The 18,050-nt window shown below is 38.1% G+C and overlaps 1 protein-coding gene across 10 annotated transcripts in view; it reads left to right on the top strand.

The window, feature by feature from the left end:
• The window catches only part of NAV3 (neuron navigator 3), a 527,200-nt gene that overhangs the window by 379,816 nt on the left and 129,334 nt on the right, over positions 1–18,050 (top strand). For 8 of the 10 annotated variants that reach the window (XM_064655607.1, XM_064655608.1, XM_064655602.1 and 5 more), the window contains 3 exons: positions 4,743–4,811; positions 7,487–7,626; positions 14,842–15,868. In XM_064655607.1, coding sequence (XP_064511677.1) covers positions 4,743–4,811; positions 7,487–7,626; positions 14,842–15,868 — 1,236 coding nt within the window. The remainder of the gene's footprint in view (positions 1–4,742; positions 4,812–7,486; positions 7,627–14,841; positions 15,869–18,050) is intronic. The other 2 variants (XM_064655603.1, XM_064655605.1) reach the window with 2 other exon arrangements.

The following is an 18,050-nucleotide window of genomic DNA, read 5'->3' as shown; positions in this document are numbered from 1 at the left end:
AACGCTTGACATAGCTGACATTTTAGAACCACCATTATAGACTCTTAACATTATAGAAAAATGACAGTGTGATGTAACATGATTCTTTTGATCCTTTGGAAGACTTAATAAAAAGTAGATGAAGGAGTAGATCAGGGTGAAAATGCATGGGTTACCTTTTGAAGAAGGAGGTTAAAATATTTTCAGCTTGATTTGTGCTCCATTCAGGTTTATAGAAGCTCTGTCCTTCAGCTTTTTGTGCTTTACACTCACTTTCAAGGACCTACTTCTTTTCTGATATATTGTATAGCAACAAGATAGCCTTTCTGGCAGTTTAGTCCAGTGTCAAACAGTCACTTGCCTTCCCTTTTCATAGAATTGTAAAATCATTTAGGTTGGAAAAGACATCTGAGATCATCAAGTCCAGCCACTAACCCAGCACTGCCAAGTCCACCACTAAACCATGTCCCCAGGTGCCACATCTATAAGTCTTTTCAACACCTCCAGTGACTCAACCACTTACCTGGGCAGCCTATTCTGGGCAGCTTGACAACCCTTTCCATGAAGGATTTTTTCCTAGTATCCAATCTAAACCTCCCCTGGGGCAACCTGAACCCATTTCCTCTTGTCCAGTCACTTGTTACCTGGGTGAAGAGACCAACTCCCACCTGGCTACAACCTCCTTTCAGGTAGTTGTAGAGAGCAATAAGGTCCCCCTGAACCTTCAGGCTAAACAACCCCAGCTCCCTCAGCCACTCCTCTTCAGACTTGTGCTCCAGACCCTTCATCAGCTTTACTGCAGTTCTCTGGACACACCCCAGCACCATAATATCTTTCTACTGGTGAAGGGCCCAAAACTGAGAACAGAACTCAAGGTGCAGCCTCACCAGAGCTGCGTACAGAGGGACAATCACTGCTCTGGTCCTTCTGGCCACACTCTTTCTGATTCAGAATGCCATTGGTCTTCTTGGCCATCTGGGCACACTGCTGGTTCATGTTCCGATGCTGTTGACCAGCACCACTAGGTCTTTTCCTCCAGGCCTCTTTCCAGTCACTTTTTTCCAACTCTGTAGTGTTGTATAGGGGTTTTGTGACCCAAGTGCAGGATATGGCACTCTGTCATCCTTTTTCTTATTTGCCAGTTTCTGTTGAATATTTCACTGTACTTTCAGTGGGAGGGCATTTAAGATCCTTTAGTATTGTAGCTGATACTGATTTCCTAATTTCAGCTACACCTTTTAGGACCATTTTTTTAACCCTGCCTGCAAATGAATGACCTCCATCAGTTCCCCATCATGATGGAACATGGTGCATAGCTTGCCAGAGCAACTGACTGTGCCACACAGCCTTGCGGCATAATGCAGAGTCCTTATTTCTGCAACCAGTCAGCACATTACAGGTGTGGTGTTCTCCATCAGCATCTCAGAGTCAAAAACATCACCGTCCCTTCTTCTCAATACTGCCTCAGCTACCTCTGTGCTGAACTGCCTTTCTGGGTGGTCTCAGGATGTTTATTCCATTTTTTCGCAGCATTTAACCAAGGGACCAACAACAGGAAGTACCCATTGTCACCATATCGCGTCATCTGCGTTGACGAGTATTTCCCTGGTTTGTAAGACAAAATATTGATGATTTCTACCTGGAAGCTAGTTTGCAGAGTCCTGATGATTTCAAAGGATTTTGTATCAGATGTGTATATGCCATCTTACCTGTTTTGAAGAGAATTTGCTCTTCTTCCCTATGCGTTAGCAGGAAGAGGAGAGCTAAGAATGATTCCTGGCCCTGGCACAGGTCCAGTATTGTGATTACTCCCAGCGCTGCAATGCTAGGCAGTAGCTCTGGGACCAGCAGGGTTTCCTGCAGGCTCTGCAGTCAGATTTGGTCTCCTCTGTAGTTTGTGTGTCCCCTTCCTGCAAATGTGCTGTGGCTGTGCTTTGCAGGTGACTGCTGTAACTCCTCTAAGGAGTCAAAGCTGTGACAATGCCACAGAAGACTGCTAGTAGGAGTATTATGGCAGTGGAAAGAGTCTTGGTAGCCAACAGCTGAGAACCAGAGGCTTTCAAAATTCCCCTTTCCAGCCCTCTGACAAATAAATCCTTCCTTGTCCTCAATGTTGTAGATTTAAACTAGTACTGTCTGGTCTGTTAAGATCTATTTGCTGCTTTATTGCAGACACATTTTTATTATACGATTGTGTGGACTTGTAAGCAAAACAGGTTTATTTTCCTGACTGACAGATGTTATCCATAAATAGTTATGTGGTGGTACAGAGGACAGCGGGCAAATATTTGTTTATACTAATGTGGCTAGGCTGAAGTCTAGTCTGCAACTGTGTTGCAGTTCACATCTGTAAAAGTGGGGTCAGCAGCTGGGAAACAGGTGTCTGTGCAAAGGTTCAGTGGGCCCAAAACATCCAGTCCTGACTGAAAAGGAAAACCCAAAGTCATTAGGAACTTGATGCACCTGGTTTATGAGCTGTTAAATTTCTCTTTTTCCCTTTCTTTTGTCACATTACTTTGGAAAATAAATTTACTCAGCCACAGTGGAAATCATGCTTAACAAATCATGCTTTACTGACATTGAGACTTTCATCAATGCCTTTCAAGCCTGTCCAGGAAGTTTGAAAGCAGTCTATAGGCTAATGTTTCATGAATTTGCTAGTGAATGGAGTTCCAAGCAACAGACACAGAGGGAAAGCATTCTAGTAAGCATGTCCAGATAGGTATTTCATGTATTTGTTGCTATTAAAAAGTCTGTAGACTAGCTTATCAACACTGAGATTAAATTATTTGATCTTTCCAGTTACTTTTGAATGTGTTGTTTGAGGTAGAAAAGCTACAATACACTATGGCACTGCATCCAATTCACTCTGTTTTTCCATCTCACTGTCTGTGTTGATTGTACTGTGTATCATTTTACCTTTTACAACATAATGCACTAAGGTTTTATTTGACACACCATTTTTCTCACAAACTTCTTATTTTAATCAACACAGATAGCAATCTATCCATTTCTAGATTCCTTCTTTTCAGATATGTTGAAAAAAATGAGTGGAAGATCTCATCAAAAGATGAGCTATTATGCCAGGCACAAATGTAGCCATTTCAGCAAAACAACCTATGTCACATTTGCATCATAAGTCCAGATATTACTAAGAAAGATAGCTGTAAGTGAAATATCATTCAATATACTAAAAACTAGATAGATAAAAATACCTAAACTGTAATTATTCTGATATTATTGTCATATTATTATAATAAATTTTAATTTCCACAGAAGTTATGATCCTACAAAAAAGCAATTTGTCAGAAGTACTGTGAAGATATATGTCAGAGAATTAAATGCTGCTTTTATATATTGAATGATTCCTTTTTGCCCCCTTAAGACTGAAATGCTCTCCTTTTTTTTCATATTCATCATGTGCACATGTGCCATTTGTAATCGACAGGAACATTGAACCCTTTATTGGGGTTTAATTTCTAAAGTAACAATAATCACAGAGCCCATTCAAGTCTCACATTGTCCCTTGGATTGTGCCTTCCCCTAGCCCCTCTTCAGGACTTCTGTGATAATTAATACAAGAAGACCTTTCTCACTTGACGACTTCTCCCATCTACTCAGGCTGTCCGCTTCAGTGGACTAGCAGAAATTGCTTAACACTGTTCTGGTAGACTCCAGACCACCAGGTGCCTCTTATAAGTGCTGCCTGTCTATAAAGCTGGGACTAGAGCACTGTGGTTTACGCTGCTACTCAGAAGAATTTGTGGAAGATGCAGAATTCTGAGAGACAAACCTGTGACTATCAGAGTTACTGCTGACTCATCACTTCCTTAATAATTCAAGGAATTTTATGTTGTGATTGCACCTGGATTAGGCACCTGTCAACATCCTTGTGTGGATCCCAAAGGATGCACATGTCTATAGAAACTGAATATACCTGACAGAAGGCTGTACCTTGGCCATCCATTTGACACGTCCCCTATGCAAATGTTTAAAAGATTAGAGGAATAAATTTTCTGTCTAGTAATGTTGTGTGTCAAAAGGAACATACAGGTTTTAGCCCTCTATAGCACAGAATGTCTTCTGTTGCAGAAATACTACTTGGATGCCTTGATAGACACAGGTGCATTTTCCTATGGTATTTCATAGTGAGTCTAAGCACATGTCAGGGCTTTCCAAATGCAGCCTCTGATTCATTGCCTGGATAATTCATCACATACCTGTGCTGTGACCTGTGCTGCTGTAACAATAATGAAAATTATGATGGGATCCTTCTTCCATATAGTTCTACTGTCAGAAGGGTAACTGCTTTAGCAGGAATTTTTTTGGTATAGCAAATCTGTTCCTAACTGCCACACTGTGAACCTGGTCAGGTTGCTGGAGAGACTAGTAAGTGTGTATTTGTGCTTATTGCTTTTCATGGATTAAAAAAAAAAAAAAAGGTACAAAGGTGCATTCTGTGTGAATTTAGCTAGACTTCAGTAATTCAGATACTATGGAAATTTGACCACTTTGTCTATTCGTAAGATAATTTCTAGCAAATGAGACACATAATAACAATATCCATTATTTCATAATCTGTTCATTGCATCTGTCATAAAAATCTGCATGTTTACATTGTTTCATATTGTTGCCAGTTAATTTCTGTTTTCTATCTGTGTTCAATTTGCATTCATTAACTCATAGTTTGCTGGTAAGTGTGTTCTTTCTATACATATTCAAAGAAATTCTTTAATTCAATTTCTCTGTTTCTTCTCATACAGTCTCACAGCCAGATATGCAACTCAGTCTAATCACAGTGGAATTGCAACCAGTCAAAAAAAGGCTTCTAGGTCAGTTAAATATCTCTAATTTATTGCTTGTAAGTGATACCCAAGCAAGTATATACCCTCTGATATTTTGTCCTTTGGATTTTAGCGGACACTATACAATGTCTAATTTTTGTTATGTGTGCAAGCTTTGCAATGATGAGCTTTGCCACAGAGAAGGCTTGTATTAATTGGCTTTTGGCCATTTGGCTGATTTGTACTGTATATTAGCAATATTTCTGGTTGTTATGTATCCTGCATCTTTGTATCTTGCATGTAAAATATTGGATGTGAAGGATTAGTTGATGATTTTAGTGCTCTGTACTCTCTGGCTCAAATCCTGACTTTAGTCATGAGTGAAAAGAAGTTTGGGAGTCCATCCCAGTTCCCACTAGATATTTTGCACGTATAGCAAACCCACCTGAAGGGTCAAGTTCATGGAGCCAAGTTTACTCAGAAGCAAAATAGAGCAGAAAAAAAAGAATTACTTCCAAGACTTCTGCTCCATCAAGAGTAGCCTGCACACAGTCCCCATGAATTAGATGCTTTGTTTTGGTAGTGAATTTGATAGACCTGTGTGTAGGAGCTGACGTTTCAGATTTCGTCTGTCATTCCACGAGCACTAAAATCTACAAGCCAGATTGCAGAAGAAAGAAGCTGAGGTCTAAAGCTTACTCTTGTTTCTAGCTTTTTTTTTGGGGGGGGAGGGAAGGAATAATTAGTGTATTCATTAATTATACCTTTGCTGTACAGTTCATTGGTGAGACCAATGAACTCTTAACTGCATAATCTACAATAAAGATTGAATTTTGCACTGTACAACACTAACACAATTTGAGTGGCTGGTGATAGCTTGAAATGAGCTATTCCATGGTCCAGTTGCTTTGCACCTGCATTTATAGGTCTTCATTTTCCTTATTGCTGATGCTCCTGTCTTGTCCACATTCAACATGTCAAGGTTAACAGTCTTATTGTCTAATACTTTAAATCTGTGGCAGTGTTTCCGAAGCCTGTTCAGAGGTATGTGACTTGTCCCTTATTTGTTATACTCTTTGCATTTCCTTAGCTGCTTAACATGATTCTGCAAAAGCAATTTAAAACCTGAATTCAATTTAAAAAGTCAGCAAATGAAGTAAACTGGAAAGTGTGTAGAGCAAATGACCTCATGTATAATGTGCTTACTGTGGCAAGTTCTTGAATTCTGACATGCAGAATATATGCAGAGCTATTTTATATTTTAACAGAACAGATGAGTTTCCAGTGTTGCACATGCCTTTTCATTGTTTTTTTCATTACCTTTGACAAATGATCTCAGGGCTCTTACTGCCTGTCAAATTAGGGTAATGAGAAGGAGCAAATGGATTTTTAAGTTTGTTTTAGTGCATTCTTCAGGGAACAGAAGATCACTTGAATTCATGGGTCACGATAAAGGTTAGCATGCGTACAGCTGCAGAGCAGAGACAGTCTGCTCTGAGTTCGGCACAGAGACTGGCAGCCAGAATGAGCCATAAAAATAATTAATGGATTAGCTCTCTGAGGCTTAAACTGGTAAAGAAAGAGAACATGGAGCTGTTTACATATGTTTGCTAATGAAAAGAAAATGATTTGCACATTTCTGTTGTGCCAGTGTATTCAAGAAACAAACAAAAAGTTTGGAAGAAATCAAATGTTTTGTACTTCTTTGTAATGGGATTTTTTCCTCCCTTCTCATGCTGCTCTTTCATAATAGTGAAACTAACAGAATTCGATAACTAGTATAGTTTGTAGTGCCATTATTAAAATCATCGTGTCACTCCAATATGAGAGAAACAGAAGAGAGATGCTCTTCTCCTATGGCAAAAGCCTATGGCTGATTCAAGCAATTCATTTTGTCTAACAAATAACATAATAATGTTATCTGTCTAACAAACAACAAAACTGGAAAGGGGTGCCCACAAAGATGCTGCAGAAAGTTTGAAGTAGGCATGTACTAAGGAATGTTACATCAGAAAACAGATTCAGGCAGAAAAAAGATACATGCCAGGAACAACAGGGTCTACGTTTTTTCCCTTAGCATAGCCGCACGGTAAGGTTCAGATGGTGGCAGCAAATACTAAGAAATGAACTGTATAGTCTACACTATGTGCTTCTATCTAAAAGGTATAAATGGATCTGTAGTATCTAGATAAAATATGTATTTTCTATCTTTTTCATTTATAATAGTAAAGTGGGAGCATTTTAGCAAATAGGCCTCTGAAAAATAACTGGTGAAGGTAACTAAAAAAGCTTTTACAGTAGACACAACTGTGAGACATTTATTAGAGTAAGAAATACGAAATATTTCCCAATTATGTATTGTTGTGCTTTCTACTCTATTTCTGCAACATTTCCTCTTCAAAAGTAACAGATTTTAATAAAGTTTGATATTACACTTTAATATTTTTTTGGGTGAATCTGTTTTAGCAATGTTAATGGCAAATGCAAAGCATCTTCTTACGTCTTGTGACTCTATAAAGCATCTTTCCCTTTTGTGTGCATAAGGATGAGCTTTTATTTTTATTTGTGGAGTCTAACTAATTTGAATCCTCCTGTTCATTGTTGCTTACCTGGATTCATTGTTTTCAGTTGTTGGGTTTAAATTCTGGTCTGATATTTGCGTACTGTCACCGCTATATGTTGCATTACATAAAATGAACTGATTTCTCATTGTACCGTTCCAGGCTTCCAGGACCCTCAAGAGTGCCAGCTGCAGGCAGCAGTACCAAAGTCCAGGGAGCTTCCAATTTAAATCGGAGAAGTCAGAGCTTTAACAGCATTGACAAAAACAAGCCTCCACAATATGCAAACGGAAATGAAAAAGGTAAGTGATTAAAGTTACTAAGCTTACTCTACATAACATCCAAGAGTGAAAAAAACCCCATCCACAAGGGTCACAGAAGTGAATGTACTGTTTAGACTTGACAAGGAAAACCTATGGAAATTGGGGCCTCAATTAGGACTTGTGGTTCAATTGGGATTAAAATTCAGAAATGAAAACTTGCAAGATTTTATAATTGTATTTTATCCCTCTTTGATGGAAATATGATAGGGTGATTTTTCTGAAGTAAAAATGAATCCATACTAGATGCCTATAATCTTGTTCCATATTCAAGTCTACTCACACCCAAAGGAAGACTGCCATAATTTTCAGGGGACTTTGCATCTTAGACTCTAATGGATAAGAATCAGAATATTATACTTGCATCAGAATGCTACGTTCTTTAAGAGCCTTACCTACTGTGTACATAATACTGAATAGAGGATTGGAAATTAAGTCAAGTGTAATGAAATTTTGCAGGGATTTGGATTCAGTGTTCATGTTTTATTGTTTTCTTTTAAATATGAGCTTCCATTACAACAACAAACTGAGTTCCCTGCGTCCTTCCATTTCTCTCACCATGATGCTATTTTCCTGGAAAATATGCCTCTTCAGGCTTTATCTCAGAAAGAATAATGTAAAAATTCAGCTTTCTGAGTTGTGTAACTAATCTGTCCCCTTCCTCCCCTTCTTTCTCCCTTTGTGTAATGAACAGCATTTTATTCATATCTCTGGGTTAGAATACAGTTGAAAATGATACAATATACATAGTACCCGTTTGCATCCTTGGGGTCTGTGGGAGGAACAAGTATGCAATGAATGTTCTTCATCCAAGCAATAGGCAGCTATCCAGATTTTTTTACAAAACTCTGATGAACACACTTTGCCCCTAGCTGTATCTGAAGATATAAAACCATCCTTTCAATAGTTATTTCTTTATTTTTACCATCAGGGTTGAATGTTTCAGATAGTTCTATAGTGGGTTTTATTTTACCAAGGACCTGTTTCTGTCAAGACATCCAGGCTAAAAGTAGAAAGAGATCAGAGTGAAAACTGAGCAGACACTGTATAGTTCACAAATACTATAGTGAATTTATGAAGTAGGAGATGTGGCTGCTTGAGTGAAGGTATGTACAGCAGTTTAGGTTTTAGAATTTCCTCATAATGTTGACATGTTTGCTACTGAAATATGTGAGAGTTGAATGATTCATGGGGAGACATGCTTGTAGATATTAATACTCTTAGCTCATTACTTGGAAACTGTATTTTGATTGCTAAGGTTTACATTGCATTGCACATTTATGTGGCTTTTTGCATGATGGATTTATTTTACTTTCTCATTTCTTTACAGCAGAGAATGAGGTGAGATTTTTAGTGAAGTTATCACTTGCAAGAGGATAAGGGGTGGCTTTTTTGTCTATAATAATTCAATTAATTTTACAGGATATAGAAGATATAATGTTACATAACTAAGGAGTACTATATTTGAGATGTTTCCATCTACTCTTTTTTTTCCTGTCAAAACAGCCAAATGGATAGAAAAACATTGATTTTACATGATAATCAAAGCTAAATACAAGTTTGTTTTAGGGTATAAAGCAGAAGTTCTTTAGAGAAAATGACTGCTATGAGTCCGAGGATAGCAAAGTGATATTTTTTGTAATATCCTAAAAGAAAAGGAGAACCTGTGTTTATGTGTTTAAGTACACCATGCTACTACTTTGCCTAAAGAGAAAAACAAGTGAACCAGGATATATTTTAAATTTAGTTATTATAGTGACTAATTTTTGAATATTACAATGAAATTTCCAAGTAGTCTTTTGATATTTTTAAGTATTTGAGGATGTTGTGTAACCTAAGATCTTTGAAGAATTTGTTTAGAAACAAACTTCAACCCTCAAAATAGTAATAATATAAAAAAAAACTTTGACAATAAAAAAGTGTCACCATACGTTGACAAACTGATTTTTCCTTACAGTGCAGCATACATAATAGACCTTATATTTCAGATTTTGCTTCTGAAGCAGATGATTGGAGCACTGAAAGAGTCACAGTCCATATATTCTAATCTGAGATATAGATCATATAGTAAATAGTTTGTAAATCATTTGTAATTCTTCATTAGTGTTGCATTAACTGAGGCAGAAAAAGAGATGACTTTTTCCAAGTAAATAGCTGTTAGAGGTTGGGTCTTCCAAGGCTCTTCAAGAGCAGATCACTGTTGTTACATTTTTCTCTTCTGTACACTCACCTGTATGTGCTATAAGGAGGCCTCAGAAAATAAATACAGCATAAGGTTGGTGTTTTGGTTTTTTTTAATCCAGTTATATGTAGTACTTGAAATTCATTCGTGCATAACATGGTTTCCAACTCAGTCACAGTGGGGAGTGGATATGTAATCACAGAGTTAAAGGAGACCTGAACGTGATCCAAAATAAGGTGTGATATCTGCTTTTATTTAGTACTTAATTATTCAGTCTCTCATTAATATTATCTTTGAATGTTGCCTAGGGAGTAGTTCAACACAATAAGAAACCTAGTGCCCCTGAGCAAATGCAAGTTTGCTCTACTGGGCAGAGCCCAGTTTTCAGTGACAGACAATCCCTTACTGTGACACAGCTAAGTGTGTGTAACTCTGTTTAAGTCAGAAACATAGAATGCACCAAAACATTAAAAAAGCCATTAGCTGAAATTTCTTTGTGGAACTTCAGTGAGATTCTTTTTTTTTTTTACTGTACTTTGCAGCTTACAGATCAATTTCAAAGAACATGTCTGTTTTCCAGATATGTCAGATCTATCTGCTTCCAACTTAATAACATGGAGACGGAAAAAAACACAGAAAAATTAAACTATTTGAATAAATTATTCAGAATGCTAATAAGGTGGATACCCAGGGCGTTTTCAGTACAGCAAAGTAATGTTCTAATTCAAGTCACAGTTTAAAAACAAATCTTTACCATTTAGATCTTAGAAACAGTGTATCTGAACACTGATAAGGGTCTTTTATGTCATGGAGTTTAATTTCCAGCTTTTCAATATAATTTAATAATATAAAATGGTGTTTGTGTATTCTCCAAACTCAGTTTTAACAGTATTAGATTATTTTACCTATACCAACTCTGAGAAACTCTGCAGTGGAACTCTATTGTCTAATGATGCAGGTTGTTGTTAATCCATGGCCAGTATGTACTGTGTACTGTGTATGTTCCTTCTGGTGCCAGTGTTTTTCCAGTTGTTCCTGGTCATTTTCTCCTCTTGTGCTGATAAGGGCTAGCTACTTTCTCATGAACAGCTAGAAAGGGAGAGTTGAACAAGCTAAATTCTTTTAATCTCATGAGGTAGATCTCCCATTCCTCCAAACATCCCTATAGCAATCCCTTGCAGCTCTTGCATTTTTTACTAACCTTTTTTGTTGTGAGTGACTAAAAGTCTGGACATCTACCTGATACAGAATATTTAGATTATCAGATCTAACTTTGCTACCGTGACAGAGCTGTTGTCACAGAGGTCATCTTCTCCAGCAGCACAGAGCATAGTGAAGGTCACAGATGAGAAGACAAAGGAGATTATATATTGGGTCCGAGTTCAACATGGCCTTTATTTGTGAAACAGCCTATGAAAAGTGGATTTGAAACGTCTATTCAGTTGTCATGGCCTTGCTGAGTTCTAGAAGAAATTTCTCATTTTGCACTGAACACCCCAGGGTGTTGCTGCTGTGCTTTTACAATGGAGGTTGGGCTGAGCTCTGAAGCACTGAGTTTTTGAGCAGAATGCAAAACAGTTTTCAGCACAAGCTGACTATGCATTCGGCTATAAGGGGGTTAAACCCGAAACAGAAGACTATCTTCTTGAAAAATTTAGTTTATAGAAATAAGAAATCCTTGTCATAGGTTGAGTTCACTCTGTCTCAAAATCACCACAAGGTGGGGACAGGTTTCACATAATGAACAGCTAAAGCCAAGCTCAATTGAACATGCAGAAAGCAGTTAATTATGTGCAGCTTCAAGTAATGCATTTGTGCTGGGGGTGAAATAGATCTTAAAATTCCAACATACAGACAGGTTCTCAATATTTCTTGAGAGCATGCAGCACACATTCCTTGCAGAAATATTAAGGATACCCTTTAAATTGAAAAATAAAAGCAAATTAAAGTTCTCTCTAATTTTTTGTTGCTGTTTATATTTTGCGGCATAGGGATCCAATAAATACCAGTGGCTCCAGGAATCTGTGGGGTTTTGCTGTATATATGCCAGAACAAGCTGTTGATGAAACAGTAAATACTCTTCTTTTTACATTTTTCCTCCCAATGAGTTTAATATTATACAGCTGGAAATATGGCCAGGCATGCGTTCTTCTTTTTAATCAGGACACTTTCTATTTTATTCTTTTTTATTATTTTTTGGAGTAAAACTGAAGCCATACAAATGTAACTAATACAACAGAATGTAGTGGCATCCCACTGTTCACAGATTGTTATGTGTATTCTGCATTAGCTTTGCATATTCTTGTGGTGAACTGTTCTGCAAAACTATTGATACAGCTTAAGGCCCCAATCCTCCTCTGTATTTGGGGCAAGCTTAGTGCAAGACAAGATGTGTACAAAAAGGTCCTTGTGCACATCCGGTTCTGGGCTACTAACCACTGGGGCTGATTCCTGGTATAAATTAAAGAAGCCTGAGGGCTGCAGAAATTTCCAGCAGCTGTGGTTGGCCTCAGGCTCTTTTCCGGCATCTGAGGCTCACCAGAAAATAGCAGGAGGCCAACCACAATTCCTGCCTTGGTCCCAAGGGAGGGATCAGTTCTGCAGCTGCCCACCAAAGGTGCTCCATGGTGCAACTTGGAGCCTGGAGAATATGCCCTAACCTTACCTGTCACAAAAAATACCCTGAAGCAACCCTTACCAGTTAATGTTTTCTTGCCTAGAACAGGACTTCACAGAACAGCTCAACTTTCTGTGAATGAGCTCATTTACAGAATCATAGAATCACAGAATGGATAAGATTGGAAGGGACCAACAGTGGGTCATCTAGTCCAACCTCTCTTCTCAAGCAGGATCATCCTAAAGCACATGGCACAGGATTGTGTCCAGACAGTTCTTGAATATTTCCTGTCAGGGAGACTCCACAACCTCTCTGGGCAATCTGCTCCAGTGTGTGGTCACCTGCACAGTAAAGAAGTTCTTCCTCATATTCAAGTGGAACTTCCTGCGCATCAGTTTCTGCCCATTGCCACTTGTCCTGTTGCTTGGCACCACCGAGAAGAGCCTGACTTGACACCCTCCCTTCAGAGACTTGTGTACATTGATGAGATCCTCTCTCAGCCATCTCTTCTAGAGGCTGAACAGGCCCATCCTTGTAAGAGAGATAGTCCAGTCAACCATTTAGTACTGTGGGGTTTACAAATCAGGCTGAGGAGCACACAAAAGACCCTGGGCAGATGGAATTATATGGCATCTATTGAAGGTGGAGGTGATTGGCCTGCTGGGACCAGTTGTTAATAGAATTAAACTAGTAAAAGATCTTATATGTCTGTCATGGTACTTTTGCTCACTTTTTTTTTTTATATTTTTAAACTAGTTCTTCTTAATGCTATTCTAAGCAGTAAATTTTGCTATGTTTGCATTCTCTTTGTTAAAGAAAAAACAGCTCCAGTTTCAGTATGCTCAAATTCTGCCTTCAGACAGAAGTCTGAAGTCCTTCAGACTTCCATAAGAGTAGTCTAATCTTTACGAGGGGTTTAGGAGGACTAAGACTGAAAAAGTGAAAATTATGCATAAATTCATAATCTGTGCTGAAGGGAAAGATGTCTTCAGTGGTTGGGCACTGGAACAGACTCCCCAGGGAAGTGGTCACAGCACCTGACAGACTTCTAGATCTGTTTGGACAATACTCTCAGACACGGGATGTGACTCTTGGGGAGGGTCCTGTGCAGGGCCAGGAGTTGGACTTGCTGATCTTTGTGGGTCCCTTCCAACTCAACATATTCTGTGATTCTGTGATTATTCAGGCAGGGGTACCCCAAGATATGTCATACTATGTGTTTATGCAAGATATCAAGCACTCTGTTTGCCATTAGGTTAACTAAATTTGCACTGCATGTTTCATGGGCTTTCTTATAGTACAGAATTCAATATACTATAGGCAGGCTTATGTCTAATTCCCTGACAGTCCCAGGATAAGGCAAGACAAGATAGATCCTCTAGAAGAAAATATGTCATCTGCTGGAACAGCTATATACCACATATTTGATTGCTGTTACCACTTCATTTCTCTGGTGCTCCAGAGTAATCATGTTTAAATATTCAGATATGTCTTGGGAATCTGAACTTTGTGGAGAAGACCTTAACCCTTTCATGCCTTAGTGAGTTTTGCTTAACAAGGCTAGACAACTTTTTTGAAAATCACAGCTGTTAATTAGCAGAGTTCTATTATTGCAGGAGTCTTGTTCTCATTCATTCTGAAGATTCACTGAAGTTCCTGGATGATGTAAAGGTAGTGAATGTACCAGAGCCATGTAAACAAGCTTTCTGTACCTACCTGAGCTTCAGGCCCAAAACAGTTATTGTTGCTGTACCCATGAAGGTGATATATCAGTGTAACTTTCTGGTACTGCCACTGGTAAAATTGCTGACAAAATTTTTTCCCTATGAGAGTGTACTGAGATAAGTTCCTGAAGTCAGCTACTAAATATTGTTAACTATACTTAAAACTTTGTGAATATTGATTTTATCCATTTAATTTCAGTATTACTCAGTCCTCCTCCTCCTGCCTAAAACTTTGGCTTTCTAGCACATATTTTAATTTCACTAAACATCAAACCCATCTTTGTCTGGTTTTGTTTTTCTACTAGAATTTTAGTATTCTTTTTTCTTCAACATCTCAGTGCTTTATAATCAAAAAGTGATTGGAAGAATTTCTTTATGGCATATTAAAGATAAAATCTTAAATTGGATGGCTTGATTTGCGTAAGGAAATGGTTATAAGGAAGGCGTTTCTGAGATTTACTTAAGCTCATGGAAGTATTGAACAAAACCATGATGATGGGAGGAAAGAGAAGCATTTTCTGTTAGCATCCTTCGTGTTCCGTGAACATATAAATTATGTTTATTATAGATCTCATATAAGTGTGTTTCAGATCCCAGAGGAGTATGATATCACCTCCAAGTAGGAAATGGGAGAGTAACTATACCACTATGTTTTTTTCTTTTTTTTTTTAAAGCAGATTCACCAAAAGGCCCTCACCCATCTGCAGGCATGAATGGAAATGTGCAGCATCCCACCAGCACTGGGCAGCAGCAGGTCTCTGCCATACCCTCTCCAAGTGCCAGCAAGCCTTGGCGCAGCAAATCCATGAATGTCAAACACAGCGCAACCTCTACCATGCTGTCTGTGAAGCAACCTAGTCCCGCAACCTCCCCTACTCCAACTTCAGACAGGCTCAAGCCACCGCCTTCTGAAGGTGTGAAGCCCCCTTCATCTGGACAAAAATCTATGCTGGAAAAATTCAAGCTGGTTAATGCTAGGACTGCTCTGAGACCTCCTTTGTCACTGAGCTCAGGGCCCAGTGACAGTGGGAGAGAAGATGATACCTTTTCAGAGTGTGGTGAAACCGATGTCTTAAGTGGTGGGGTGAACAGCAGCGGCTCAACAAGTAGCAGTCCTAAAGTATCACCGAAGTTAACCCCTCCAAAAGCTGGCAGCAAAAATCTCAGCAATAAAAAGTCTTTGCTACAGCCAAAGGACAAAGAGGAAAAGAACAGGGACAAAAACAAAGTTTGCACTGAGAAAGCAGTCAAGGAAGAGAAGGATCAGGTCATTGAAACATCTACAAAGAAGAGCTCAAAAATTGCAAGCTTAATCCCAAAGGGAAGCAAGGCAACAGCAGCCAAGAAGGAAAGTTTAATATTATCTTCTAGTGGGATCCCAAAACCTGGATCAAAGGTGCCAACAGCAAAGCAGAGCACTTCCTCCACATGCACGGGAAGTAAGGAGGTTGAAAAACTGAGGACTACAAAAGGAAACCAGTCCCAGTCAACAGCAAAATCTCAGCTTAACGAGAAGGCTTCTCCTTCCTCTGGTCTTGCTTCTTCTGAAGAGAAAGAGCCAAGTGCAGGATCCTCGGCAGCTCCATCGCCCTCAATGGCTGCAAGCAGTGGCCAAGGCACAGGAAATGGTGTCGTCCAGCTTCCTCAGCAACAGCAATACAGCCACCCCAACACTGCCACAGTAGCTCCATTCATTTATAGGTAAGGTCATGGAGGAAAATTGGTTTCGTGCTACCATTTAGAAAAGAGAACTAAAATGGATAAAGTAATGGTGGCTCATGCTGTTATGTTTTTTATCTCCCAGTTTCTGTCACAGCATCATGCCAGTATTTTCCTAATATCATTGTTTAATTGATGTTACTGTATGAAAATTTTTTTCCAAGAACTGTGAGTCTCTACGTTGTACAAAAGTAATCCACTGCAAATATTTGCCATTTAAAATTCAGGGTATTTTCATCAGAAATACGAGTCATAGGGTACATTGTCTGTGCTGCCTTTGAAAGGTCATGGCTGAGTCTGGGTTTCTAGTGTGAATATTCTTGTTTGCATTCTAAGAATCTCAACATATATTTGCTGATATTCAATAATATTTGCTTAAAATACACTCTTCTCTTAAAAATACTAAAATGAACTGCTGATATTTTCAGAATATGTAACAGTACTGGTAGGATATTTAAAGAAAAGCCATACACAAACTTTTATAAGTATTCAAAAATATTTCAATACTTTGGGTAGACAGAGAAGGTTGCTGTTTGCAGGTCCTTTTCCTGTTTAGTTTTATACATGAACTAGGTGTAGATTAACTCCATGAAGGCAGTTAATTTTTACAGGCAATAGTAACTCTTCGGATGTCCAAGGCTCTGGAAGAGAAAAATGAACAGTTAAATGTTCTAGTATCAAACTTTGAATTTACTTTTCTGTATGATAGAGTAACTGAAGAGAAGCTGGGAGATTTAACTGTTGTACAGCTCAGAAGATACAGTAAGTGTAGAAAGATTGACAGGCTGGTTTGGGTAATAATTTCAGATGTCAACTGTTGGAGGGCTTTAGCTACAGTTGTGGGTAAATTTAACATCTGATAAAATGACAAATTCATTATTAAGCAAAATATACTGGCAGTTTTTGTTAGTGACTAGTAATCTAAATAATCTTGGCTAAAAATTAAAGAAGTGGTGAAGTAGGCTCTGAGAGAGTATATATATCATTGCACATAACTAAATATATCTTCAAAACCAATCTGGATGAGTGATAAGTTAAGAAAATTATATGGGAGGGAGAAAAGACTCAATGTAGCTTATATTTATTCTAATATGCAGTGTATAGCCTCTTGAGTTTCAAATAGATCTTTTACTGGATGTACTTAATGTGCATGTATCTTTATAACTATCTGGAATAACATCAGTGATACACAGAATTTTAAGTGTTGTACATAGGACAGCCTACTTATGTGTTAGGGTACATATATAAGAAGAGAGAAAAAAAAGCTAAGCTTTGCCTTCAGATGTATGTGCTATTTAATGGTAATTTTACTATATATTGATGCAATTTCATCGCATGGTGGAGATATCATTCCTTCAAGCTTCATCATGAAGCAAAATGTATTTTGAATTTTAAAGGGTGATAGAAGCATGCATCTTCAAGTAAAATTCAGTATGAATAATTGTCTGTTTGCTCCTAACAAGCAACAAAGGAGACTGTATTTGAAGTTAAATCTCACATGAAATTAAAATTTTCAGAGCCAAAGTCTGATCTCAGAATGCCATAAACCCAGAGTAATAGACTGACTTTGATGAGGCTACTTCAATATGTATCTCTGTAACTGAGAGCAGAATCTGACTCAAAAATAGTCAGTAACCACATTTCTTAGAAGTCTCAAGGGCTTTGTAATACCACACAATGATTTCATAGAAGAATATAAATATAACCAAGGATAAAATATCCATATTTCCAAAGTCAGCATATTTATTTTTGTGCATGTATGGTAGGTGGAAGTGAACATGAGCTGGGGTATTGTAGCTACATTTTCTTGTTCTTAAACATAATTATTTTCTGAGTCACCACAATTTATACACTGAATTTTCAGGTTTGCTTGTTAACAACTTTATATGAGTTGATAAACAATAGTTACCATTCAGACTAACAGGGGTTTTTTTCCAGCTAGAAGGAATATCTAGGTTCTTTGAGTTTGTGCTGCAGTCGTTGTAAAAAGTTTCAATAAAAATTAGTAAAAATACCATGCTTTTTATCCAGAATCCTGCAGAATCTTGCAATATACTGCTGTGATCAGTTTAGGCTGTTAGCACAAGGATAAGTAAGGACACTTATCCTTACTTACAAGGATAAGTAAGCTAGCACTTTTTCTGGTTTGTTGCTGATACCTGCA

The sequence above is a fragment of the Pseudopipra pipra genome, chromosome 5 (genome assembly GCF_036250125.1).
Source record: "Pseudopipra pipra isolate bDixPip1 chromosome 5, bDixPip1.hap1, whole genome shotgun sequence".
Taxonomy (NCBI): Eukaryota; Metazoa; Chordata; class Aves; order Passeriformes; family Pipridae; genus Pseudopipra; species Pseudopipra pipra.
This window is presented reverse-complemented; position numbering and strand designations above follow the sequence as displayed.